Source organism: Schistocerca americana, chromosome 1, assembly GCF_021461395.2.
Source record: "Schistocerca americana isolate TAMUIC-IGC-003095 chromosome 1, iqSchAmer2.1, whole genome shotgun sequence".
NCBI classification, from domain to species: domain Eukaryota; kingdom Metazoa; phylum Arthropoda; class Insecta; order Orthoptera; family Acrididae; genus Schistocerca; species Schistocerca americana.
In genome coordinates this window covers 916,883,356-916,910,801 of record NC_060119.1, presented here as the reverse complement: position 1 = coordinate 916,910,801, position 27,446 = coordinate 916,883,356, and the positions used below count along the sequence as shown (strand labels likewise).

The 27,446-nt window shown below is 37.8% G+C and overlaps 1 protein-coding gene across 1 annotated transcript in view; it reads right to left on the bottom strand.

Moving 5' to 3' along the window:
• Window positions 1–9,937: 9,937 nt before the first annotated feature.
• LOC124595129 overlaps window positions 9,938–27,446 on the bottom strand; it is a 160,441-nt gene continuing 142,932 nt past the window's right edge. The window contains exons 5-6 of the mRNA XM_047133728.1: window positions 14,102–14,234; window positions 9,938–10,080 (exon numbers count right to left, since the gene is read on the bottom strand). Of these exons, the coding sequence (XP_046989684.1) occupies window positions 9,938–10,080; window positions 14,102–14,234 (276 nt within the window). The remainder of the gene's footprint in view (window positions 10,081–14,101; window positions 14,235–27,446) is intronic.

The following is a 27,446-nucleotide window of genomic DNA, read 5'->3' as shown; positions in this document are numbered from 1 at the left end:
AAAAACTGAGGAGAAGAGTGAAAAACTAGTTGTCATAACAATATATAGATCACCACTGGGTGACAAAAACATATTCTTCAAAAAAATAGAAGCAGCATTAAACACTTTTTATACTAATGAAGTGAAATTATTGTTATGTGGGGATTTTAATACTAACCAGTTAATTGAAAGTGATGAAAAAAGACAGCTTTTGAGTATACTAAGCAGCTTTCACATGAAACCAGTCTTTACAGATGCCACCAGAATAACAGAACTGTCATCTTCTCTTTTAGACAATATTTTCACAAATACGGATAATGGTACCACTGAGGCACTAGATGTAAACTTAGGTCTTTCATATCACAATGCACTATTAGCATACATAAATTCCTCTGTGCCCAAGGCAGTAAAATATAAGTGGAAATACAAAAGGCACTTCTATACAGAAGAAGTGAATACTTTCTTCCAGTTGTTAGTTAATGAAACCTGGGAAGATGTCTTTGCACAAACAACAATTGAGGAATCCTTCAATACTTTTTCTAGTACATTCATGTCCCTATTTGAGATGTGTTTTCCAAAAAAGCTCACAAAGATCAATGTCATGTCTAAGAAAACAAGTCAGTGGATAACACCTGCTATTAGAGTATCTAGTCAAACACTAACACATAGGAGTCAACTCAAAAAAGACAACAAAGATGAACACTTCACAGATTTTGTTAAGACATATAAGAAAATTTACAGGAAGGTGATAAAAAAAGCCAAAACAATGCACAATGACAGTGTAATTGTTGGGTCAGCAAACAAATCGAGAGCTATATGGAATGTAGCGAAAAAAAAAAAAAAAAAAGGCCCAAGCAAAAATGTTAGAAATCTAGATGACTTTGTTTTAAAAGATGATCAAGGTGCACTACTCAGAAATCTCACTTTAGCAAATTATGGTAATGACTACTTCATAAATAGTCCACTCAATCTGAGTAAAAATTGTTCTAGGATTAGTACAACATCAATCCCAGGAGAACAAAGTGTTAATTCAATATTGCTACCTCCCATGAACAAATTGGAACTTAATCGAATAATAAAAACAATGAAGAATAAAATGTCCTCAGGGATTGACGAGTTACCTTGTTCAGTCATGACGAGATGTGCTAGTGTCATATCAGAACCACTCTCACACATCATAAACATATCATTGTCAGAAGGAGTCTTTCCACAACCCAAAAACAAAAAACCTTTATATAAAAAGGGCAATATACATGAAGTGGGAAACTATAGAGCAATAGCTTTATTATCGGTATTTTCAAAAGTAATAGAGACAGTAATGAAAAACAGAATTACAAATTACCTCGAGAAATTCAATATATTGTCTGTAAACCAACATGGCTTTCGCAAAGGAATGAGTACAGTGTCAGCCATCACCCAATTCATTGAAAATACTGTAACGGGGCTAGATAGGAACAGCAGTAGAATAGGAATAAACTTGGACTTATCAAAGGCATTTGATACTGTACAACATGATATCCTGCTAGACAAATTAGAATATGTCGGTATACGAGGAGCAGCAAAAAAGTGGTTTCAGTCATATCTCCATAATAGGAAACAGGTAGTAGAAATTGCAGCAACAAACAGTAAAAACCAAAGTATTGTTTACAGATTGGATATTCAGACTGTGCCTATTGGGGTACCACAGGGGAGTGTTCTAGGACCTCTCCTATTTCTTCTTTAATGATATCAAGATTCCAGTAAATGGTACTCACATAACCCTGTTTGCAGATGACACAAACATTGTAGTAACTGACATAAACTGGTTATTGCCAACATCTGCAACCAGTCATAGAATATTTGCAAAATTGGTTTGAAATGAACAAACTAACCATAAATATCTCTAAAACTAATTATATCCATTACAGGAAAACAAAGTCTCACTCTGATCTGGATCTCAGAATACAAAATAAAGAAATTGTGAGAGTTGCTACCACAAAATTCTTAGGTGTACATATAGATGAAAATTTAGACTGGAGATCCCACATCCTGTATCTCTCTCATAAGTTAAACTCTGCTTGCTTTGCATTACGTGTTATTAGATTTGTATGTAGCAACAGTTCAAGGCTAACTCTTTCAAAGCAATCATTTCAACAGCTAAATATTCTATCCCTTCTGTGCCTCTATTTACAAAAAAGTGTAATTAATGTAAAAATAAATATTGACAATTTCCAATCCAACTTGGATCTACATACTTACAACACAAGAAAGTGCAATGACATTCATATTAAAAGAGTTAAGAGAGAAACAAACAAACGCACAAGGAAGTAGATTGTATAACCAACTACCGGTAAAGATAAAAGAAATAAAAAAAATTGTCTTCATTTAAAGAAGCAGTACTCAAATTCTTAATGACCAACTGCTATTATAGTGTAAATGAATACCTGGGATAGCTTCATACAAAACAATTAGATTTATGTACTCTGTGCCAATAGCAATATATATGATACTGTTGCTATGATCCAAATAAATAATATGTACAAAAGTGATAGAATTATTATGTGTTATATCTAAATATCAACTGTGTGTTCCATGTAAAAAGTCTTTCTCATACATTAATCCAAGTTGTACATGTTATTTCAATGCGGTCTGATGTTGTGTAGTCTACTATGTGCACATTTGTATTGTGTAGAGTATTGTTCACCCTTTATGTATATATATACTATGTATTTTTTGACGAAATCCATACAGTATACATTGTGTCTGGATGAATAAACTACTACTACTACTACTACTACTCTATAGGGTAGACTGGGGCAATTCTGACACCTAAGACATTTTTAATTTTTAAATTTTTACTGATTTAGTTACGTTTCTTATTGAGGCACCTAAAGTTTAATTGGGGATTTCTGCCTTCATTAAAAGTACAGTTTTGTTAAACTAATTACATTTATAAAGTGAAAAACACGTATATAGCAATGTCTACTGGATGTTGGTATTTCCCCAGTCGCCGGGGCAATTTCGATATCACTTTGGGGTAATGCCAACATTAGTGAGAAATAATGACATGAATGTATATCAAAAAAATGTATATTGTTACAAAGTTATATATGATACTTATAATAGTAGCCTATGTCATGACTATAGATAAAGAAATATGTCAGATAAGTCTGAAAAGAAAACAAATCATTTTAAGGAGTAGAGCAAAAGTCACAAATGTAGTTTTCAGCAGAATTATAGCCGCTACAGTCTGCGTGTGCCCACTTCTCACAAAATACACATTGATACCACAGTTCAATTTTAATGCCATATTCCCCACAGACTAAACACATTTCACTGTCTTTGGAAAATAAATCTATTCTGTCACCCATTTCATCGTCGTCATATAATGTTGACTCATCTATTTCTTCTTCAGAAGATGTTTCTTCAAAAGAAATCTGTCTGCTGCACCTTTCCTTCTTTTTTTTGCCTTTGGATGTGGCCTTGCATTTGGTAGTGCTTGATTTTATTTTGGCTTTACCCTCGACTTGACCTGACTTCTCCAAAAGCTTAAGTTTAAGTTTTGGAACAATCTTTGGGTCATAAATTACCTTTTCTAATCTGTGCTTAGCTGTCATATCTTTAATGACTCTTTTCTTCTGTGCTTCCTCCAATACAGTTTTCATGGGTGTGGACGTCATAATAATGGAATGTTGCTTCCTGTCAACTTTTTGTTTGACACCATCGTGAGGTTGTTGTTGCTGTTGTTGCATAAGCGACAAAGCTTCTAAGGCTTCTCTGAAGTGAGTTGTATCCTGAGAGGTTTTTGGAGGATGTGTTGTTCCAGGATCCAACCTTGAGGAGCAAGCTACTGGATTAGCATAAGGTCCAGTCAAATTCAAGTTGGTGGTTTTCCAGCAATGCTGTGCATTTTCAGCCCTTGCCTGATTTGTGTTTGCAGGCTCGTCAGTGACTGCGTTGTTCCCATCGTGAACGCCATCGCCATTCGTTGGTTTGTCAACAATTTCTAGGTCAATGATGACCAGAGTTTGGATTCTGTACTGAGAGATAAAATCTAAATCACTGAACTTTTCTGGTGTGTATGGGAAGATCCCTGCTGTACCAAATCCTGATACGCCCTTCTCCATGATTGTAACGTTCATGTAAGCTTCATCGAAGATCGAAGCAATATCATAAACTGATATCTTCATGAAGCGATTATCCCTTAAGAACATGTCATACTGAATGTTGAATGCCGTCTTGAGAGGACCATAAAAAGCCAAATCTAAAGGCAGCAATTTGTGTGACGTATGTGGTGGTATAGAAACATTGTGAATATAATTAGCTCTACAAAACTCATAACTATCAGGAGAGATGTGGCTTCCATGGTTGTCCGTAATTAATAACACGGGGTCTTCCTTGGCAGGTTTGGCGTTCTCTTTAAAGTGCTTAAGCCAATCATTGAAAAGATCTTCGTTTGACCATCTGTTATGTGAACATCTATATATGGCCCCAGCTGGCCCTCCTTTTTCGAACTGAGGAGACATCCACTTCCAGGGATAGATGAACATCGGTAGAATGTAAATCCCAGAAGCACTTACAGCACAAGACCACCGTAATATTCCTCCCTCATTCCCAACTCATCGCAGAGCCTACCTGATGTTGGCCTTTAGGGGCTAAAACCTTTCCTGGCTTTTGAACTATTGATATCCCAGTTTCATCCATACTGAATACTTTTGTTGCCTTAAATTGATGTTTTTGATATACTGTATCCAAGTTTGAAAAGAATAAATCAACTTTAGATTTATTAAAAGCCTGAATTCGGTTAAGGCTTGTTGCAGAAGGCTGCCTTAGGCTTAAGGATGGTTCCATTTGCAGAAACCGGCCGCCCAGTCCTCACCTGCCATTTTTGTTCCTTTGTTAAAGCTGTGCTTAATATTTAAGTTTTCTGCAAGGTCGTATACAAGTCGGCGTAAGCCTCTTAATGTGGTACCATAGAACTGGTTTGACAATTGCTTTATATGGTCAGTTAGAATAGCTTCCTGTTCGGGTGTAAAATAGGCTTTTCTTCCCAGCGCTGGTTTGACTTCTGATTTTGCTTTTAAGCGATCATGTAGCGTAATTCTGTAAATTCCTAATTCCGCGGTGATGCTCTTTACTGTTCTACCACTTTCAACTAGCTCTAATGCCTCTTTTAGAGTTTGTTCATCCCATTTACCCCTCTCAGTCATCCGTTTTCTTGATCACACCATCTGGAATACAATAAAAACAAACTTTTAGGCATTAACAATCCCCTATAAAATATTAGAACAGATGGGGAAATACCAACACCCTGTCGATATTGCCTCGTAGTGAGATGTTTGCATTACCCCGGAGGGACAAGATGGCGGATACCTAACCCTACAGACCACTACACACTTTGAAATGTTACAACTACTATACCAAAATGTTCATTAACATATGTAACTGTATATGTTGTATTTTAGTGACACAAATGATTGGAGTATTACCTTAACTTGTTCAGAAGTCCTTCTTTATACCGAAAACTATAAAATTTTGAAATAAAATACCACAAAACTACTGGATGCGTATAAGACAGAAACACACTGAGCGCCAGTTGTGGTGTCGTTCGCAAGGGCGCAGCACTATGCAGCAGCGCTCCACTATAAAAATACAACTAAAACCTATCATGTAGGTATTGCCCCAGGTGTCAGCGATGCCCTGGTCTACCTTATATGTTAATAACTATGAAATTTAGCTCTGGCAGTTTAGTAATAGAAAGTTCAAAGTCTTTTTCAATTGAGTCAATATAACTTTTACTGACATCACAGAACTTTATTTGGTCTTTCACAAAGATAGCAGAGCCACCATGTTTGGAAAACTCTCGGCTAAAATGACTTGCTAATCTATATCCTTAGATTGAGGTTAATTTTACTTTGTCATTTCGTAGCCAACATTCAGTAATGCAAATTATGTCTACGTTTAGTGCATACTGGAGTAGTGCTTCCAACATGGAAATTTTATTTGTGAGTGACTGAACGTTATGGTGTAGTATAGTAAAATCTGGGTATTTAGTAACTTTAGTTGAAACAGTTTCTGATTTTTTATCTAATGAGACTTCTAATACAGCACTTATCCTAAAAATTATCGGTACCCTTCTTGTGTGTGGCTTCTGTTTTCTAGTGGCAATCAACAGGTGGATTAACTTCTGGAGCTTGTATAAGTTTTGCTTCATCCACATCTGTCCTCTTCGGTTTAAACCATTTTGTAATTTTTGTTTGGCTGATGACTTGATTCTTTGTTTCTCTCCTAATCTGTTTAAACCACTTGGTAACTTGCGCTTGGCCGATGGTACAGCTTGTAACTCATCTAAAGCACTTCTTAATCTCCGTTTGTTTGTCACTTATACTTTTTTCTTCACTTTTCTTCGAAATGCGAGTACATATTTTTTTGGCTAGTAATTTCCTTCCTGGCATATTTAAATGAAGTCCGTGGACTATATGGAACCTTCACTCCAATCTGTTTATATCTACAATATCAACATTCTTAAAGTTAGTGCATTTTCAGTGATACACTAGTTTGCAACATTAATTTCGGGGTTCAGACATGACCAGGGTGGTAAATCATAACGATGTGGGATGTTCACAATGAGTACATTTGTGTGGGTTAAATTATTTAAACATTTCCTCATTTCTGTAATAACCTTATATATCTCACTTCTATAGACGTCGTTTGATCCTCCTATTAACATAGCTAAATCGTCTTTATTGAAACTAGCTACGTCCATTGATGATGTTATATCCGATATTTCACTCAATGGAGCCCCTGGCTTTATGAAACTAGATGCCTCGAAACTACATGTTTTCATCAACATTGCAGAAATTTCACGGCCGTGAGTATCACCTAACACACAGATTGTTTTGTGTTTCACATGTTTTGTAACCGGAGGATTTAAGAATCTCCTTCTCACGTGACTAGTGATTTTTTTAATTTTTAATTTTTTTTTAATTCTAGATGTTCTCCAGTTTGTAGTTTCACTCGAGATACGTTTTTTAACGTAGTTTCCTTTGTTGCATTGAAGTCTGTGGTTGTGTAGGTGTGCGCACTTATTTTCGTAGTTTTTAGAATATCTCCTGACACAGTATTTTCACTGTTTGACCTACTTACAATGAGAAACTGTTTGTCTACTTTGTTTTCCAACTTTCCAACCCTTTCCAATGTGTTCACTGAATCCATGGCAGAAAGCAGTTCAAAAGAGTTTTTTTTTTTTTTTTTTTTTCTTTCATTCTTACAACTTGCACAAGATTTCCTTTTCCTACAGAAATTTACTTTTTTTCGTCGAGACACATGATACACTTTCACCTTGGCCGCCATCTTGCAATGTACATACACTGGAAGAGTATCTGAAATTTTTTTTAAAAGCTGAACTGTCCATTGTTAGACACGTGTTTAGCACTCACACATGCTTTTGAATAATCAATTGTGACATCTGTGGTATTCCAAGAGGCCTCAATCATACTTCAAACCAGTATACAATGTCTGAGCCCAGAGCACTCTCACTGCTCCATATCATATGGCAAATTGGTCACAGCCACCTGCCTCCAACACTGCAGTAAAACAAGTTCTCACTAAATTATGTTCTTGTCTTAATTATTTTATAACTTGCCTGCATGAGAATCGTTATTTTTGAAGAGCCAAGTATCATTCTTGTGAAAAGAAAGGCCAAGAGGCTGAAATGTGTAGTTCTGCATATCAAATGAAAGTAAATGGCACATGTCTCAATGATGATGGTTTGGACAGTGAGCAAGATTTGACAGGTTCAGTTTATGCCAGATTTCAGGTCAATGAATTTTACCATGTCCTACAAAAACTTTAAGTTTAGATATGACAGTCAATGGTACACCTGTCACTTTACAGACTGATACAGGTTCATTGTCAATGATTCTCAGTTTACAAACTTGTCACCAGTTAGGCTCATCACTGTGCAGACAGTTCCACAGTAAGTTGACCACTTACAGTAATGATTGCATAGTAGTATGTGGACAATTATGTACTAATGTATATCTTAAGTATACCAAACTCTCAGCAATGTTGTTAGTGGTCAGACTGCAGGACTGTGGTATTATTCTTGCTCTTGACCTATTCTCAAAGTTGGGACTGGAGCTGTATGACTCAGACAATTAGGTGCAGGCTACAGTACCCCATACACACCTTGCAGACCTTTTATGCAAGTCCTCAACTATCTTTGATGACAAAACATGTACCCTTTACCTAATAGGGCAAACTTCACTTCCAGGACAAAGTCCGATGGGAAAGCTGCACAGTTGACCCCACCAGATACTGCTCTCTACTGTCAAGCTGGTCAACCATGGTGATCCACAAAATGTTGGCCATTAACACAAATTTGAGATACAGGACAAGATGTTTGACACTGTATTTCAACATGGCAAGCAGTGATGGGTGCCATCTCAAATACCCAAGCTGCTTAGATGCTCCATGTCTGAAGTTCAGATGGACAATCAGGTGCATGCTAGGAAGCATTTCAATCAAATATGTCTGTGACATGGTTTGGTACTGAATGATAAAAACGCTGCCATGTTTTCTTTTTCAGTTCCACTTTATTCAGGTCTTTATATGGACCAGCTACAGCACCTGCAGCTAGAGTCTTCCAGACCTCAGGGCTACACCTCCATGGCTGAAGTCAGGATTGCTGACTTCAACACTGTCCCAATGTAGACTGGTGTTGCTGACCTAGAACCAACTGATCTCATCAACCCACCTGCCGAAGCAGTTCACCACGCCATAGAGATGGCTGCACTATCTCTCCTCTGAGTGGGGGGTGGATGCTGTATCAACATCATAGACACTCTTGCAATACAACAAGATCTCTCAGGTTGCTTACCCACTTGGCATTAACAGGTGCCAACGCCATCACACTATTTCCTTATACTTGTCACATGTACAAAAATAGAGTGGTACAAGTAACCTTGCACACAGTTGGTATTTAGGAAGCAACATGGCTCAACAACAACAAGCTGAATTGTGACTCCAGTGAAGTGGAGTGATTAGCAGTTACTTCTGAGTTTTACACTTGGTTGTTCATGAGTTGCCTTGTTGTGGTCACTGAGATATCTTCAAGTGACCTTCCAGATTTCCATTCTGGTTTATGAATATTTACAGGCTGGACTGCACCCAGCAAGATGACTAGCCTGGATTGGACTTGGAACCGAAATTTATTCGTCATACAGTGTGGACTTTGTTTCTAAGTGATCTTTAGTAAATTTGTCTAATTTTTTGTGGAGTCTTCTCATATGACTCAAACTGTATATATTGTGCCTGGAATAAACATGTTGGCTTTTATTAATACTGTCATTTGTTGTTATGTAGCAACCTTGGAGAAACCAACATAAAGCACTCTGTGACTGCCATCACAACAGGTACTTGTACATTTATTATATTTGTTACTCAGTCCCCAAGAGGTGCTATTTATGCTACACAGTACACTTAATTGTTTATTGCTAATGACCGTTTTTGTACCAAATTCACTAGTCATTAACTTAGTGTGAGGCTAAGTAACACTTTCACCTGTCTGAGCTTGAAGCCTTAATTAACATAGTTCATGCTTATCAGCTGAGTAACACTAAAGTGAGAGGGTAACATCAGATTATTTTAATGTTTTAGAATTTCAGTGCTCATTGCAGAAGGAATAATGACTGGGTGGTATTAGACATTCAGTTCAATCACAATACACAACCAACAACATTGTCACAATTCAGAGAGAGCTGTATGCCACTTTCTTAATTCCCATCATACTATATTAACTATATCCCAGACTGTTATGTTTTGTTGACTGTTTAAATGGAACCATCTGTTAATAACTTTCTTCAGTGATAACCTTAAGGATGATATAATGTGAACTGTACCAATAGTTATGGATATTGTCTCTAGTATTTGTGTAAATGTTTCTTTTCAGTTTCTATTGAAACATATGATAAAGCCTTTATAGCATCTCTTTACTTACATTGAAATATGGTGGTGGCTTTTCAATTTCTGAGGTAACATAAACATAAGCTGAGAGGGCTGATGCTATTATTGTCACTGGAAGTACCACAGGAATTCCAAAACTCAGGTCTTTACTGGCAACTGTGAAATGAAAAATAGTACATTATCATCCAATTAATCAGGTAATTTAAGTCTGACTTCATGTCTACTGTATGACATAATACAAACAAAAAATACTGTAGCTATAATTTATAAAATCAACCTCATCAAACTGCTAAGTTAAATAGAGGTCCTTACACCAAGTAACTAAGTTTACTTGGAATAATTGTGTAATATTCAAAAAACTGGGATCACAGTAAAAGGCAGAGAACCCAATAATGCCCCGACAATCTACAAAATAAAACTGAAATTAGCTTCAATCTGATTTTTACATGTTATTCTGTAAATTAATTTTTGGACAGTGATATTTCAGTCTCTGGTACTGCATAAGAAATAAAAAGTAAGAATAATTCTCACAGATAATAATAGGAAAGGAGGAAAATGGTTCAAATGGCACTGAACACTATGGGACTTAACTTCTGAGGTCATCAGTCCCCTAGAACTTAGAACTACATAAACCTAACTAACATAAGGACATCACACACATCCATGCCCGAGGCAGGATTCGAACCTGCGACCATAGCACTCGCGGGGTTCCAGTCTGTAGCGTCTAGAACCGCTCGGCCACCCCAGCCAACACAAAGGGGAAGTTAACACACTGAATGTTAAAAAACATACCAAAACTGATGAACAAGAGATAAATAAAAGATATAAATTAGCATTGCTGTGTTGGTACACCAGAACAGTATCTTAATGAAGAAATTTTCTCAAAAATTATTTCATGTTTCATGTCTCACAATTGCTTTTTATTTCTAAAGGCTGATTATCATCTATTATTACCAGTAAACAAAGAAATTAGTTCTTGGAATTGTGCTTCGTTTAAAAATACTTTAATATTTACAGCTATGAAAGAAGTAGAAAGGTGAGGCTCATGTACGAATCGTGCATTCAGCTAATTTAATGACATCTGTACCTGCAGCAATGGTTGACATACCTTTACTAACATGCTCTATCCTTCAGTTTTAAGCAGATTACTGTCCTGTTAGATAATTTGTTTATTTATTATATGCTGTGATATTATTTGTTTTCATTTATTAGCTTGACGGAAGTTAATATTTTGTTTGCCATTACTGTTGTTTGTTATATCTTGAACAATCTCAGACATGTTCAACATTCTTCTCTTTGATGCGTCATGTGCCTATTTTGAGAAAGAAAAACTTAATAGTGGCCCTCTTATCTCTCTTAACAAGGTGATTGAAGGAATTGTTGCAGTTTTGAATGCAAACAAAAGTACTATTGTGGAGACTGTCAAGGAAATGATGAGAAAGAAAGAAAAGGAAGCTACAAAATCCTTGGAGGTGGAAACTTGAGAGAAAAAAGTGGTATGGATAAGCAGGTCACCAACACACATTCATCTGTCAAGGATTTGAAACATAGTCATCTTTGTGACTTTTATCACAGAAGGGAATATTTACAATGTAGGAAAAAATAGATTGCTATTTACCATAAAGATAACACACTAAGTTGCGGACAGGCACACTTAGATATAAACTTTTGGCCACAGCCTTCATCAGAAAACAAGAAACACACACTATTCATTCTCACATGTAAGCACAGCTCATGCTCACATGACACTAACTCTGGCAGCTAAGGCAAGAATACATTCTTGCATAAACTGAGGAGTTGGCAGTTGTGTGTGAGGTGTGCTTGCTTGTGTGAGAATGAGTGTGTGTTTCTCTTTCTCCAACAAAGGCTGTGGCCAAAAGTTTATGTGTAAATGCCTATTAATTATGTCTGTCTGAAACTTAACATGTTATCTTTCTGGTAAGTAGGAATTTATATTTTTCTGTGCTGTTACTTGTTGGATTTTGCAGAAAGGAATATTTGAAACTCATAAAATTATTGATTACTATTGTATGTCATTGTTTACAATTCTGCACATAATGGACATTTTGTTGATCCTAAGTTATGGATAGAGTGAAGATTTAGATTTGTGGAAATGTTTAGTATGTGGATAAACCAGAGGAATGAACATTGACAAATTTTTGTTTTTGATTAACTGTGGGTCAGTTCTAATTACATTATCAAGTAGGGCTGGACAGGTAACACAACAAAAGGAACAATGTCCATGAATTCGAGCATGGGAGACAGACTTATTCTTCTACATAAGGGCATCTTGCAATGTTTTATCCCGAACACCTCCTTTTTAAATCAAGGAAGACAGGAGATTATCACAAAGAAACAAACTATGATACATTTACTAAATATTTCAAAGAGTGGCTAACACAATACCGATACTGACATTTCAGGCATATGTAATAGTAAAGAAAGTTAGGTCAGTTGAGTTTTTCCAGGCTGGTTTAGATAATTGTTCAATTTCTTATGCAGGCAAGTTTTATTTCAGTAAGACTTTAATACCATTGCACTATTCTTAACTCGTTAAATGCTTTAACATCCATACCTACATCCCCATCCACATCTGCAGCTATACCCTGAAAACCACTGTGAAAAGCATGGCAGAGAGTGTGTCCCACTGTAACAGTTATTAGGGCTTTTTTCTTTCCATTTATGTGTGGACCACAGGAAGAATAATTGTTTAAATGCCTCCACACATGCTGCAATTAATCTAATCTTGTCCTCACAATCCCTATAGCAGCAATACGTAGGGGGTTGTAGTATATTCCTGGAGACATCATTTAAAGGTGAGGTGGTTCTTGAAACTTTGTAAGTAGACTTTCCTGGGATTGTTTTCATCTATCTTCAAGGGTCTGCCTGCTCAGTTTCTTCAGTATCTCTGTGGCACTCTCCCATGATCAAACACAACTGTGTCCACCGTGCTGCCCTACTCCATACATGTTCAGTATCCTCTGTTAGTCCTACTTGGTATAGGTCCCACACACTTTAATCTCAAGCAGGTGCACCTTTGTATAAAGTGCACCAATCGCAAGTAACACTGTATTGTACCATTCCATTGTTGCTTTACAACTGTGAGCCCACACAAATTCCTTCATTATTGCTTCAGCTAAACCAGTGCTAAGTTGTGCTGTCATATTTCCAAGTGAGCAGCAGTAACATAAAATAAAAAGCGTGATAAGTGAGGAAAAATGTATGATGTCAAATAGTGGCTCAATCTCACAATGAGGCAGATGTGTTCAAGATAATTTGCAATCTAGTAAGTGGTTGGCTGTAATCTAATGCAGTTGTGCTGTTTGCTGTTTCATGCTTCAAGTGTACTGTTACTGTGGGTAAGACTTGTACATAGCATCAGAGAGACATAATGAAAGTTTATTTTATTATTTTTAATTAAACAGTAATTTAGCTCATATAATGTAAGTTTATTGTTTAATGCCACTACTTCCATTTTAGTATTTTTGGAACTTCCACTTTGTAGGTCACTGAAAGATTTTCTAGTCAGCTTCACATTTTTCACAGTTCCTTTGCCTTTCTGCCACATCCAAACTTTCTCAAAGCCACACAACTGTTTGTTGATTCTGCATGCCGAACAATGAAATCTGCATCATAGTAATGCCTGCATCCTGTTGAAAAATTTGATTCTGAACCATGTTGTTCCACACCATGAACCATTACACACTTTACTGCACAGTTTGAAAACGGGATCTCCAAAATCAAAAAACAACTGATAAAAAAACTGCCAAAACAAACACTTCCTGCTATCATACAACAATGTTCAAGGTACGTGCATATGTTTGAGGTTAAAGTGATAGGTATGGCAGAAAGTAAAGTTACAGCTTAATGAACGCTTGACATTCTATTTCATAAAGAAAAGAAAAACTCATCATATTCCATGAATGCAAGATGACCCCCTACTCCTGGACACAAAATTTCAGGAAAAAACCTCATCTTGAATTTGGGGATATACAGTGATATTAATACATTTCAACTTTCCTAATAAGCATGACTGACTGATAAACACGGGATAAGCTGTTCAACAGGACAGTTATGATTTCAGTCAAAGACAAAGATTAATTTTTAAGGTAATCTGTGACTGTAGTTCCATTGGCTGTGAAGCATGAACACAAAATGTAAAAAAGATTATACTCACTGCCGGAAACATAGCTTCCATAAACAGGCAATGTAACACAGTTTAATGTATGAATTGGTTTGATCCATCCAAGGTTTTCATCATTGTCATCCACAGAAGGGATTATCAATTTCAGTGCAATGAAAAATGGGCTCTGTAACACATCAGACATTGGACAGTATATTATCTTTGATAAGCACAAGAATTATGTAAAACATATCACAGATGTGCAACAAAAACAATAGACTGCAAAGATTAAGAGCATGCCTTAATCATAGTTATTGTCAGAATTGTATAGTACATAACTTCTTACACCAAAAACCACGTACAGACTGCTATAAACATGTACACCAATAGCCGTCATGATAATTGAATAAATGGCATTTTTCTATGAATATGATGGTGAACACATTTGCTAATGGTTCCCTAATCAAAGAACTCGACCCATAACATCAACTGGAAATACCACCAATTCACCACCTAGTTCCAAGCCACAAGTAGTAGAGTTAGCATCAAATCCTGCATAGAACAGTTCTAACACAAATCCCAAAGGGATCGTCCTCTTATTCCACAAAACCATACACTCCAAGTATTCTAGAAATTCCTCAGTTGCAGCATGGGCCCACAATTCTTCCTGAAAAATAGCACTTACCCCAGACTTCTCTCAAAATGACACTTGAATATTCATATCCTGAAAGCAGACTGCAATATCAACATCCTCCTTGTGGAGAGAGGCACAACTACTGTGGCGCTTGATCATGAGGTGTGTGTGGAACAGGCTATTGTCAGTTGCTGGACAAAACAACATACAAAATGATTCCTTATCACCCCATTCCTCTCATCCAGTCTAAGCTACAGAAACTCCTTGGCTCCTCACAAGGACTCAAAACTGCTTCAATAGAACTGCTCACCCCTCCTGATCCATACATAACCACCTTATGCTTACTTCCCAAATTACAAAAAGCAAAATTCAACTACCCCCTCCCCTCCCTCCACCCTTAAAAAAGTATCTGGCTTAAAATATCTCACAAGCAACATCCCATTCCTAGTTGATTTGCATGAAAGATACTGAGCACTTCTTGGAATGTCTCAAATCCACTCCCACCCTCATCTCATATGGACTCCTTGTCACTACTGATGTAACATTGCCTTATGTTAATATCTTACCTACACATGGCCTCTCAGAACTAAAACACAATCTCTCCTAACAGCCATCTGAAAGTCTTCCTATAACTTTGTTTATTGTCAGCCTACCCAACTTCATTCTTACCATAACTACTTCACCTTAGTGGGCCAGACCTACAAATAAATCAAGGGGACTGCTATGAGAAGCAGGATGGCACCATCCTAGGGCAACCTTTTCATGGGCTGCTTGGAAGAGGCAGTCCTCAAGGTCCTGAAACTTGGAGTTCTGGCTTGGTAAATATTCAACAATGACATCTTTGTGCTCTGGACTCATGGTGAAAAAGAACTATTCCACTTCTTGCAACAGCTGAACTCCTTATCCCAAATCAAATTTACCTTGTCCTTTTTCACATCCAAAGCTATTTTCCTTGATGATCTTCAATGCATAGAAACTCACATTCAGACCTGAATGCACATAACTCAAGCAATAAGCAATATACTACACTTTGATGGCTGCCATACCTTCCACATCAAATTCTCTCTCAATTACAGTGTAGGAATCCACAGCAAACATATCTGTTCCACCAGCAAATCCCTCAACACCTGTGCCCACAACCTTTCCCAGGCATTCCTCTCTTGCAACTACCCCACAGACCTTATTCACAAACCAATCTTGTGAGCACCATTCTTCTCCCACACTATGAGTAATATAGCTCCCACATTCAAATAATTCAGAAGCACCAACCTTGTTGCCCTGCACCACCTAGGCTTTGAATGTTTCAACACATTACTCCACCAAGGTTATAACTTTCTCAATTGAGGCCTTCCTCTGACATCCTTCTAACACCACCCACTGCTGCCTTTCACTGATCTTCAAGCCTCTGTAACATCCTAGTCAAGCAATGACATTCCCAAACCATAATTCCTACTCCAGGGTTCTTGCACATGCTATCATTCCAACTGTAAAACTTGCTCCATGTACCCTTTCTCTCTCACCTACTCCAAGTGAACTACAATATAAAAGCCAGAGCTGCTTGTAATAACATTCACGTTGTTCATCAATCAACTTATGTTCACAGTGTAACATTTTATAGATGAATGATCACCTCTACACTTACTAAATGCATGACTGGGCATAAAAGCACTGCCCACCTTTGGAATACACAGTAACCAGTTGCTCCATATTCTATGAGGCATGTTTAAAAGGACCTAAGTACCTGCAACACTACATGGGCTACATAGATCCCTGTACCCAATTCTAGTTTCCCTAAATTCCACAGATGCTCTTCAGCACATCCTTCCATTATTTGCATCCATCACCAGTACTAAAATTTTCCTGCTGAAGACACATAATGGCCAGCAATTCTGTCTCTTAATTTATTACTAATAATTCTCTCATACATTAGTTAGGCACTTTAAAAACAAAAAATGGCAATAAATATCCTTTTTTAACATTTAATTATTATAAAGTAATGAATTTGTGTTACGGACACTTCTATGTAACCTACTCATTCACACTCTCCACCAATGACAAATCTTGTCGTATCAGGTACTCCAGACTATCTTAGCACTTGTTCATGTTACCTATGTCTACAGCGACACTGACATTGATAATTATTTCAAAAGAATTATGTGGTAACCGACTGAGTTACCACTTGTCTTGTATCAGTGCTGCCACCATGGCTATCCCAACATTTTTCAAGGGGCCGAAGTGAGCCATTGCTATCTAGCTCATCTGCACAAGGCTCTGTGCAGCTGGCCACCAGGTGTCAACATGATTAAACATCAGAAGTCAGCACCATATTAGGACCTGTGCACTCTGCTGACCATCAGTGCCACTTCAGCATACTAGTCAACAAACTCCATGCTTGTTCTTGTGTGTACATGGAATTACTAGACAAGTGATGACATGGGTGGTTGGGACTTTCCATGTGTGTTTCTCATTGATTTAATAATGATAACTGATGCATCCTTGGAGGTGGTGTGCTTCATAATTTACTGCACCAGCAGCTGGAAAGCCAGTGCCATTTCAAATTGCAACAGTTATGTTGGACAGGGTGTTTGGACAGGCTGTTCACTGCACTGCTGCAAAGTCATAGCAACTGCCAGGCCATCCCCTTTCCCCACCAAAGATGAGTCTGTCAAGAATTGGGTGGCATACATGAAACATTTAAGGCAACACTTCACTGCCTTTAAGGTAATGAATGTCAATACCATTAAGGCACTTTCCTGTTGTGGATTTTGACTCACGTATACCACTCATTCGGAAAGTTGGTCCCACTTCAGGATCCCATTTCCCTCTCATTTGATGGAGTTTTACCTATGCAGGAAGCAACCTCATCATTTATATTGTACTTGGGTTTCAGAGTTTCAAGGTCTCAGCTGAAAGCACCCTTTAATTACCCCTCAATAAAAGGCATCTTACACTGATACTATTGTCAGGGATGCTATAATTGTGCTGGCTGAAGATAAAGAGGTCTGCCAATGGACACTACAATGTCAGAAGAAGTCCTTCCTATTGATCAATCTGAAGTTTGTCATGTAGCACACAACCAGCTCGATTCCTGGGCAGACATAGCGATTGTCAACTTGGATCATGGCAGACACTTGGGTTCAGGCACATTATTGGAGGCAGTATTTGTGGCTGTGCAGCATGTCCATGGTGCACACACTGCACAAACATGTCCATGGTGAGCTGATTCCCACAAGCCCCTTGCTTTATGTCCTTCTTGTTTTGTCCAACATGATCTGGCTGACTGCCCCAAGCATTCATCTTCATGCCATCACTGTTAGAGAAAAGGACACATTGTGGTGATGTGTCACACACTGTCCTCTTGCACCACACCCTCGAGCCACCGACAGATGGAAAATAATATCATGATCCCTGCAAGTGACATGCTTGTGACAATTTGTAACAAGTTGTTCATCAATATGCATCTCAATGGGAAGCCACTTCAGTTGCAAGTAGATACAGATGCCTCAGCATTTCTTATTAATTATCGCAAGAATCTGCACCTTGGTACACCACCTTTGTCTCCCACTACCCATTGTCTTGTAAGCTACAAAAGACAATAGATCCCCACTCTTTGACAATTTATGGCTGACGTGGCATAAAAGGTGGTGGCCCATCCCCTAACCTTTCTTGTGGTGAATAGTACTTCCATGGGAAACTTGTTTGGCTTTGATGTTTTCGTGATGTTTGGGTTCACAGGAGCTGGTTCAGTTAAACAGGTTTCCAATCAAATGCTGCACCAGGACCTTGATGAACCTTTCAAGTTTTTTTTTAGGTCAGGCTGGTGCCACTGGTGCACTTTGCAATGAGGTAAAGATGGAACTCAACAGGGTAATAGATTTGAAGGCGATTGGATCTATTTCATTCTGACAGTGGTCTATGCTGCGAGTGATAATCAAGAAACTGTTTGGTGAGCTCCATCTCTGTGGATAGTTTGAGGTGACAGCCAATGCACAAGCTGTGATCTTCAAGTATCCCATCGGAGGTCCAGATAAAAGGGTGAAAAAACTAACACGAGGGCAGTATGTTTCAAAGGTGGATAAATCAGACATATTTTCAGCTCCTGTTAGATTAGGTGTCTCAGCAGTTGTGACATTCACCTACTTTATTTCTTTGTTGATGGTTCTCAGTGTCGATGTACTGCATTTTTATACTGGCTGAAAAATGGAGGTGTAAATTCAACAGTGACTACTATAAATGATGTAGGCAACGGTTGCACAGTTGCTTTTCACAGTTCTTTACTGTCACTGCTCACAACTCAACAATGGTAGACCGTTATATGGCTAGTTCACTATTGGTTAACTTTTGATAAGTCTCATTAATAGTTTGTAGGCAAACATCAGCACACTGCTGCAATAGTTTGCTGTTGAACACCTGTGAGCAGTAAAAACACAAACACACAGTTCTTGCAGAATAATATGGTACATGTGACACTATTGAACAGACACTGTCATTGGTTTAACACACGGTCTATTTGCGTTACACTTATTTCATGTTTAAGTTGATGCATTGTTGTTGACCTAACCAATTCAGGTTCCTCATCCAAAAATTGGCTGTGGACTGACTGTATTGGGACCAAAAATCAGCCCTTTATATATCCTCACAATAATATGTACTGAAACTATACATTGTTCAATGTTTAATTTACAGAAATTACAATTAAAACATAACTCATTCAATTAACTGAATATATCGAAAAATTTCTCCTCTTTAACAGTTCTTTCTATCACAAAGGTTAGGCCAAATTATTTGTTTAAATAATGAAATTAACAGATATAGTTACACAACCAATGCTTTTGACAAATCTGGTAATTATTTTGGAATTAAATAAGGGCTGGGTTTGCTAACATGTTTTCAAATAGAGCCAAATAAATACTTTGAGAATCATAGTAATTCTTCTTCCAAAAGTTTATAATTATTACAGAATTTATATTTGTTTATAAGTCAAAAATGTAATTTGATTCACAAAACAATTAGTGATTTCACCCTGTAACAAAAGATATTAACTAGGAGTGGTCAAAATAAGTAAGGAAATTAATAACCTACACAAAACTAAGCACAAAAGTAGAGCTGTTGCTATATTCTTTAAGACTGATGGCCAACCTTTCTCTTTTTATGAAAATGCAGATTACACTCATGTATGTTAATGATAATTAGTCAAAATAGGAAAAAATGAATTTAAGGAGGAAGATGTCAAAACAAGAGGGGAAATAAAGAAGTCCCAGCTTGTTTTATCACACAGTTACTTGATATTAAGACCCCCTATGGTCCATATAAGCATAAACAGTTGGTTTTTGGGATAGCAAGTGCAGCAGCTGTCTTTCAGTGTTTCTTGGAACAACTCACACATGTTCCTTGTACCAACTATTGGATGATATTGTGGTCCCCCTCCACTGAATGTCATCTGTGGAACCTTTGGCTTGTATTTCAGACTCAACAGGACACAGATCTCAAGTGCAATCTAGATAAATCACACGTATTTCAGCCCTGTACTGAATATCTCAGACACGTCACTTCCCATAAGGACTCCAGCAGATGAACATCCACATGACTGCCAATGACACTCTTCCTCAACCCACTAACCTGAAGGAGCTCCAGGCTTTTCTGGGCAAAATAGCTCATTATTATAAACGTATCATGCAAGCCACTAACACTGCATGTCCCCTTAATCAGTTAATGAAATAATGTTGTGTCATTTGTTTGGCAGGCTGCATGTGACCAATCATTAATGACTCTAAAGGACAATCTCCATTCGCACCCATGCCTTGCCATGTTTCAGCCAGATAAGCAATTTGTCTTGGCTACTGATGCATCCCGGTTTGGGTTTGGGGCTATGCTGGCCCATCACAACTAATAGCATTCACCTCCAAGACGCTCAAAACAGCACAGAAGAATTATTCCAAAATGAATTTCATGTGTTTCTATATGGTGTGAAGTTTCACCTTCTCATGGACCACAAACCATTATTCTCTCTTTAGCCTCACAATGCACCTACTAGACAAAACAGTCCACATACTGCAATGGTGGACCCTGTTCCTCAGGCATTGCCATTATGAAATTCACTTGCACCCGATGAGTCAGCACTTCAATGCAGATGCTCAGACGCTCTCTCATGTTTCCCTATAGGTCTCAACTCAGGTTTTGACTGGAAGAAAATTCTTTGATTTTATCTCAGTAAGGAATCTCAGCAGGACGGGGATGGCTTTCCTATTATGAGGCTATGCTATCAGCACAGATCCTGTTCTTCACCAGATTCATAAACATATCCACCAGTGGTGGCCAGAATGACCTCCTGACTGAGCATCAGACACTGTCTGTGACATCTTGCTCTGCACTATAGACTTATTTCCACTGATAGTGTGATCTTGTTGATGATAGTACATGCCATGCCACTGGTGTTCATTCTAGCTTTCCTGCAGCAGGACATCATTTATTTATTTATCCTTCAGCTGTTGCTTCATGGCCACTGGGGAAAGTCACAGATGGAGATGCTATAATTGCTGTGTCTACTGGCCTTGTGTCAATCAGGAAATTGAACTCTTAACTGCTGCATGTCCTAAGTGTGCAGATCACCAGGCCACTCTGTGGCAATGTTACTCACCTTCACCAGCACCCACTCAGCCATGAGACCATGTCCACCTGGATTTCATGAGCCCCTCCTTGGACATTTTCTGGCTGCTCATCATTCATGCATGCTCCTGGTTGCCATACTTCATCAGCTGCCACTCCACAATGATGGAGTCTACTGTGCATGCCTTTGCCTCAATCCTCTCCGCTGAAGGCCATCCCAGCATCTAGGTGATGGATAACAGGCCACTGTTCACCTCTCAGACCTTCCAAGATTTCTGTGTACAGTGTGGCATCCACCTCATCAGGATGCCCCTACACCTGCGCTCCAATGGGGAGGCAGAAGCCTCATACAGACCTTTAAAACACAGATGGAGAAGTGCATCAAGGATGTCCCCATAGAAGAGACACTCATGTGTTTCCTTAGTTCTTACAGTCCCACTCCTAATGGTGAGAAGATCCTGGCAGAGTTGCTACATGAGTGCTAACTGTGCACAGCTGCTGCTGACTCTTCACCCATCTTGTGTGCCTCAGCTGTTATGCTATGCACCAGGGACACTTGTCTGGGCTCATGCCTTTGGTAGCCATGAGCGATGGATTCTGGCAGTCATTCAGAGATAGTGGATCTTGCGTGTCTTCACACTGCAGATAGGTGAGAGGATGGCGGCCTGCAACTGCATCCAATTATGCCTGCAAATGGGGGACCAGCCTCTACTGCCCCATCCCATATGATATAATGACTTTTCTGGAGACTAGAAATCTACTCTGTAGGAATCAGCATGGGTTTCGAAAAAGACGATCGTGCGAAACCTAGCTAGCGCTACTCGTCCACAAGACTCACAGGGCCATAGACACGGGTTCCCAACTAGATACCGTATTTCTTGACTTCTGCAAGGCATTTCATACAGTTCCTCACAGTCGTTTAATGAACAAAGTAATAGCATATGGACTATCAGACCAATTGTGTGATTGGATTGAAGAGTTCCTAGATAACAGAATGCACCATGTCATTCTCAATGGAGAGAAGTCTTCCGAAGTAAGAGTGATTTCAGATGTGCTGCATGGGAGTGTCATAGGACCATTGCTATTCACAATATATATAAATGACCATGTGGATAACATCGAAAGTTCACTGAGGCTTTTTGCAGATGATGCTGTAGTATATCGAGAGGTCGTAACAATGGAAAATTGTAGTGAAATGCAGGAGGATCTGCAACGAATTAACACATGGTGCAGGGAATGGCAATTGAATCTCAATGTAGACAAGTGTAATGTGCTGCAAATATATAGAAAGAAAGATCCTTTATCATTTAGCTACAGTATAGCAGGTCAGCAATCAGAAGCAGTTAATTCCATAAATTATCTGGGAGTAGGCATTAGGAGTGATTTAAAATGGAATGATCATATAAAGTTGATCGTCAGTAAAGCAGATGCCAGACTGAGATTCATTGGAAGAATCCTAAGGAAATGCAATCCGAAAACAAAGGAAGTAGGTTACAGTACACTTGTTCGGCCACTGCTTGAATATTGCTCACCAGTGTGGGATCCATACCAGATAGGGTTGATAGAAGAGAGAGAGAAGATCCAACAGAGAGCACCCCGCTTCATTACAGGATCATTTAGTAACAGTGAAAGCATTACGGATATGATAGATAAACTCCATTGGAAGACTTTGCAGGAGAGATGCTCAGTAGCTCGGTTTGGGTTTTTGTTCAAGTTTCGAGAACATACCTTCACCGAGGAGTCAAGCAGTATATTGCTCCCTCCTATGTATATCTCGCGAAGAGACCATGAGGATAAAATCAGAGAGATTAGAGCCCACACAGAGGCATACCAACAATCATTCTTTCCATGAACAATACGAGACTGGAATAGAAGGGAGAACCTATAGAGGTAGTCAAAGTACCCTCCACCACACACCGTCAGGTGGCTTGCGGAGTATGGATGTAGATGCAAATGGAGTATGAGAAAGGTATGAGAAGGTGTAGGAAAAGCTTACATGTAATTGTGTCTGCTGTTAATCTACTTTCATCACCATAGTCTCTATTGTAGTGATACAAAGACTGGATATTTGTGGATTCCACAAAGAAAACCAATTCCTGAAATTGTTTACATAGATTTTCATGAGATATTTAAAGTCTTTTTGTGTTCTTGAATTTGAGATTCATCTGTCTCCAACATGAAGTAAGCCACTCCTGACAATTTACACTGCCCTTCTTTGTGTTTTGTAACATATAATTTTTATTTAAAAACTGCAGTTTCCCTATATACCACCAAGAAATTAAATTCTGCAATTTGATTTAATAGTAAACAATCCTGTGTGACTAACTGCTTAATATTAACAATGTAGAAAAATACAGATTGCTACTTACTGTAAAGAAGACATATTAAGTTGCAGACAGGCAGAATTAAAAGACACTTACATAAGATTTCAGCCACACCTTTCATCAGTAAAACAGAAACCCAGGCCATTCACACACACAAGCAAGCACACCTCATGCACACATGAGCACAAACTCCAGTATTGAAAAAAGAGACTTTCTTGTTGTTGGTGACTCCATACTAAAAAATAAATCCAGAACAACAGTGAATAATAACTTAAACATGGAACTTGATCCTCTCAGCAAAAAGTGTGTTTGCATATTCAAAAATTTTCATTGGTGCAATTTTACACACAAGGTCAGTGAGTGATACATACAGAGATAAGATAAACAGTGGAATCAGGGAACAGTTAAACAAGATGGGTGCAATTTTTGTAGACTCAAATAAATTTGTAAGTGGTAAGTGTCAGGGAAAGGATGGGATACACTTGAGTATGTTACGTTCAGTGAGTCTCAGCAAAATGATTGTAGACATCCGCAGAATCATTAAAAGCTAGGGAAAGTGAAAACTTCCAAAAGGGGTGAGAAAACAAATGTGGTGATCCAAAATGGAAACTGTAAATATAATGGAACAAGTGAGGTTCTTCAAAGTATAAACAAACTGAAAAATTCTATCTTGATGCATCTAAATACGAGGGTCATCCACAAAGTGAGTTCAGTTTCTATATCTATCCACAGCAGCACAACAATCGCAGTTCGGAGCAACATGGCAGTTACTCTGACTCAAAGAAAAGACGTGTACACCATTTTCGGATCACTGCTGCTGACATGTGCTTTGTAGTGCTTCTTTATAATGTCAGCCATAATTGAAAATGCTGAAATGTGTGAAATCAGATCTGTGATTTGTTTTATAAATTGAAAGAAAGTTAAACCAAAGGAAATTCATCGGCAAATCTGCGAGGTTTACAGACAAAGTGCTCTGAGTGATTCAATGGTTAGAAGATGGATCAGATTGTTCAATGGTACGTGATCAAGTGCACAATGAAGAATGAAGTGGACGCCCATTTGTGGTTACTGATGAACTGGTTCACATGACTGAACAGAAGATTAAGCACAACTGTAAGTTTACACTTAGTGCCCTTGCAATGAAAGTTTTAAATCTCATGATCACTAATTCATGAAAATTGTTGATGAAAATTCTTACTGAACAACACAAAAAACAACAGATGTGCAGTGCACTTCAGTTTTTGACATGCTACAATGAAGAAGGTGATGGTTTTCTTTCTCAGATAGTCACAGGGGATGAAGCTTGGGTATAGTATGACACCCCTGAAACAAAAAGGCAATTAATGGAATGGAGGCACACTTCATCCCTAATGAAGTTTAAGCGTAAGCAAATCTTGACACCTCAAAAAGTCATGTGCACCATTTTTTGGGCCAGAAAAGGCATTTTGCTGATTGATTTCTTACCACAAGGCCAAACAATCAATGCACATGGTTACTGCGACCATTAAGAAATTGACCTGCACAGTACAGAACAAGCGCCAAGGATTACTGTCAAAAGGTGTTGTTTCTTTTCCACAATAATGCCCAACTTCACACGGTGAATGTGTCCAAACAGCTCTTATGGGAATTTCACTGGGACGCATTTGATCATCCTCCGTACAGCTTGGACTTTGCTCCTAGTGACTTTAACCTCTTCTTACACCTAAAATCTGTCCTTGGTGGACAACACTTGAATGATGATGATGAGCTGAAATAACATGTTACCACTTGGTTGAATACACAAGCGGCAACCTTCAATGAAGAAGGCATACAAAAACGTGTGCCACAATATGACAAGTGCCAAAAAATTTCGGAAGCTATGTGGAAAAGTAGTTATCAGATTTCTAAATATTTTTTCTGTATCTGTACATGTTTGTTTTATGTAACCAAATGGAACTTACTTTGTGGTCATACCTCACACACATGGTTTAGCAGAAAACATCCAAATCTAGGTTACTCTAAAATTGATGAACTGCAAGTTATACTTTCTGGACTGGCAAACATAAAGAAAATCTGTTTAAATGAACACTGGCTCACAAAAGAATGGATAGACATTCTAAACAAAATAAGTAATTTCAAACTTGCCAGCAGTTTTTGTAGAAAAAACAAATCTCGTGGTGGCTCCTGTATCTTACTGCAATCCTCCTTAAACTTTAAAGTGAAAGAAGATTTTAGTTATCTAAATGAAGAATGTATTTTTGAAAGCTGTTGTGTAGAGCTGTGTGATTTAAATACTGTGATAATATCAATTTACAGAATTGCTGGGAGTTCTGCTACTAAATTGTTCTTAGAAAAAATTCAATATCTCTTAGGTAAACTCAAAAAAGAAAGCAAGAGAAAGATTGTGATTGCAGGAGACTCCAACCTAAATACATTAACTGAAAACAGTGACATCGAAAAATTTTGCAATTTAATCCAAAAATCTGGTTTCAAGTTAAACTTCACTATGTGCACTAGAGAAAATTTCCACTCAGCAACCTGCATAGATAATATTATTACAAATTATCAGTTTGATGATACAAGGAAGTTTTGCCTATATCTAGGGATATCTGATCACTCAGCTTTCTTTACAGAGCTTCCCAAAACAGAGAAACTAAAACCTGAATCTTATATAAGAAGGAATTTTAGCAAAGAAGTTGTTTTGTGATAAGTTAAGCATTATAAGCTGGCCTTTAGACCACTGTGATTCAAGCACCAAAAATTTTGATAAATTTCTAAATTGTTTTTGGGTGTATTCAGTGAAACATTTCCTCCAAAATCTTATCAAAAGAGAGTAAGGAACAAACGAAATTAGATTACACCAGGAATAAAAATTTCAAGGGCCAGAAAAAGACAGCTGCACAATGAGTACAAAGTAAATGTAAACCCTAATTTTGTAACTTATGTTAAGCGCTATAGGACTATATTCAGAAAAGTGATACTGGCAGCAAAAAAACTGGCAAATAGTATATTCATAAACAAACAAAGAAATAAAACAAAGGCATTCTGATCTGTTGTGAAATCAGAGTTGGGAGTCAATGTTAAAAGTCAAGAAATTTCTCAAATTAGGTTTCAGGGTGACATTATTGTAAATCATGTTAAAATTTCAAATTGCTTCAATAATTTCTTTGCCACTACAGCAAAATCTGATGTAGATGTGACAGCCCATCAGGAAATATGATTTTCAGGCATAGAGATGACATACAAAACATTTTTTTTTTAAAGTTCAGAAAAATCACTCAGAAAGATGTGGAAGACACAATATTATCATTAAAAAACAGAAATTCAGCTGGATTGGATGGAATACCTTCCATGGTAATAAAGGCAGTATGCCATATTATTTCATACCCACTGACTATTATTGTAAAACAGTCCTTTGAACATGGGCCTTTCCCACATGTCCTAAAATATGCAGAGATTAAGCCATTATTTAAAAAGGGATCACCAGAAGATATTGGAAACTATCAGCCTATCTCTCTCCTTCCTGTTTCTTCTAAAATATTTGAAAAACTTATGGCAAAACAACTAGAAAATTTCCTTACAGTAAATGACATTATTCATAAAAATCAGTTTAGTTTTCAAAGAGGGAAAAGCATCATAAATGCCGTCAGAGAATTTACGGAAAAAATATGTACATCACTAGACCAGGGTACAAAAGTCTCTGTGATCCAATGAAAGCCTTTGACTTGGTGAACTACTCATTATTACATCAGAAACTGAAGGGCTATGAGATTGAAATACTGCATTACAGTGGTTCATCTCTTATCTGACAGAAAGGAAACAAAGAGTTATTTTAACATCAAATTCAGTTAACTAC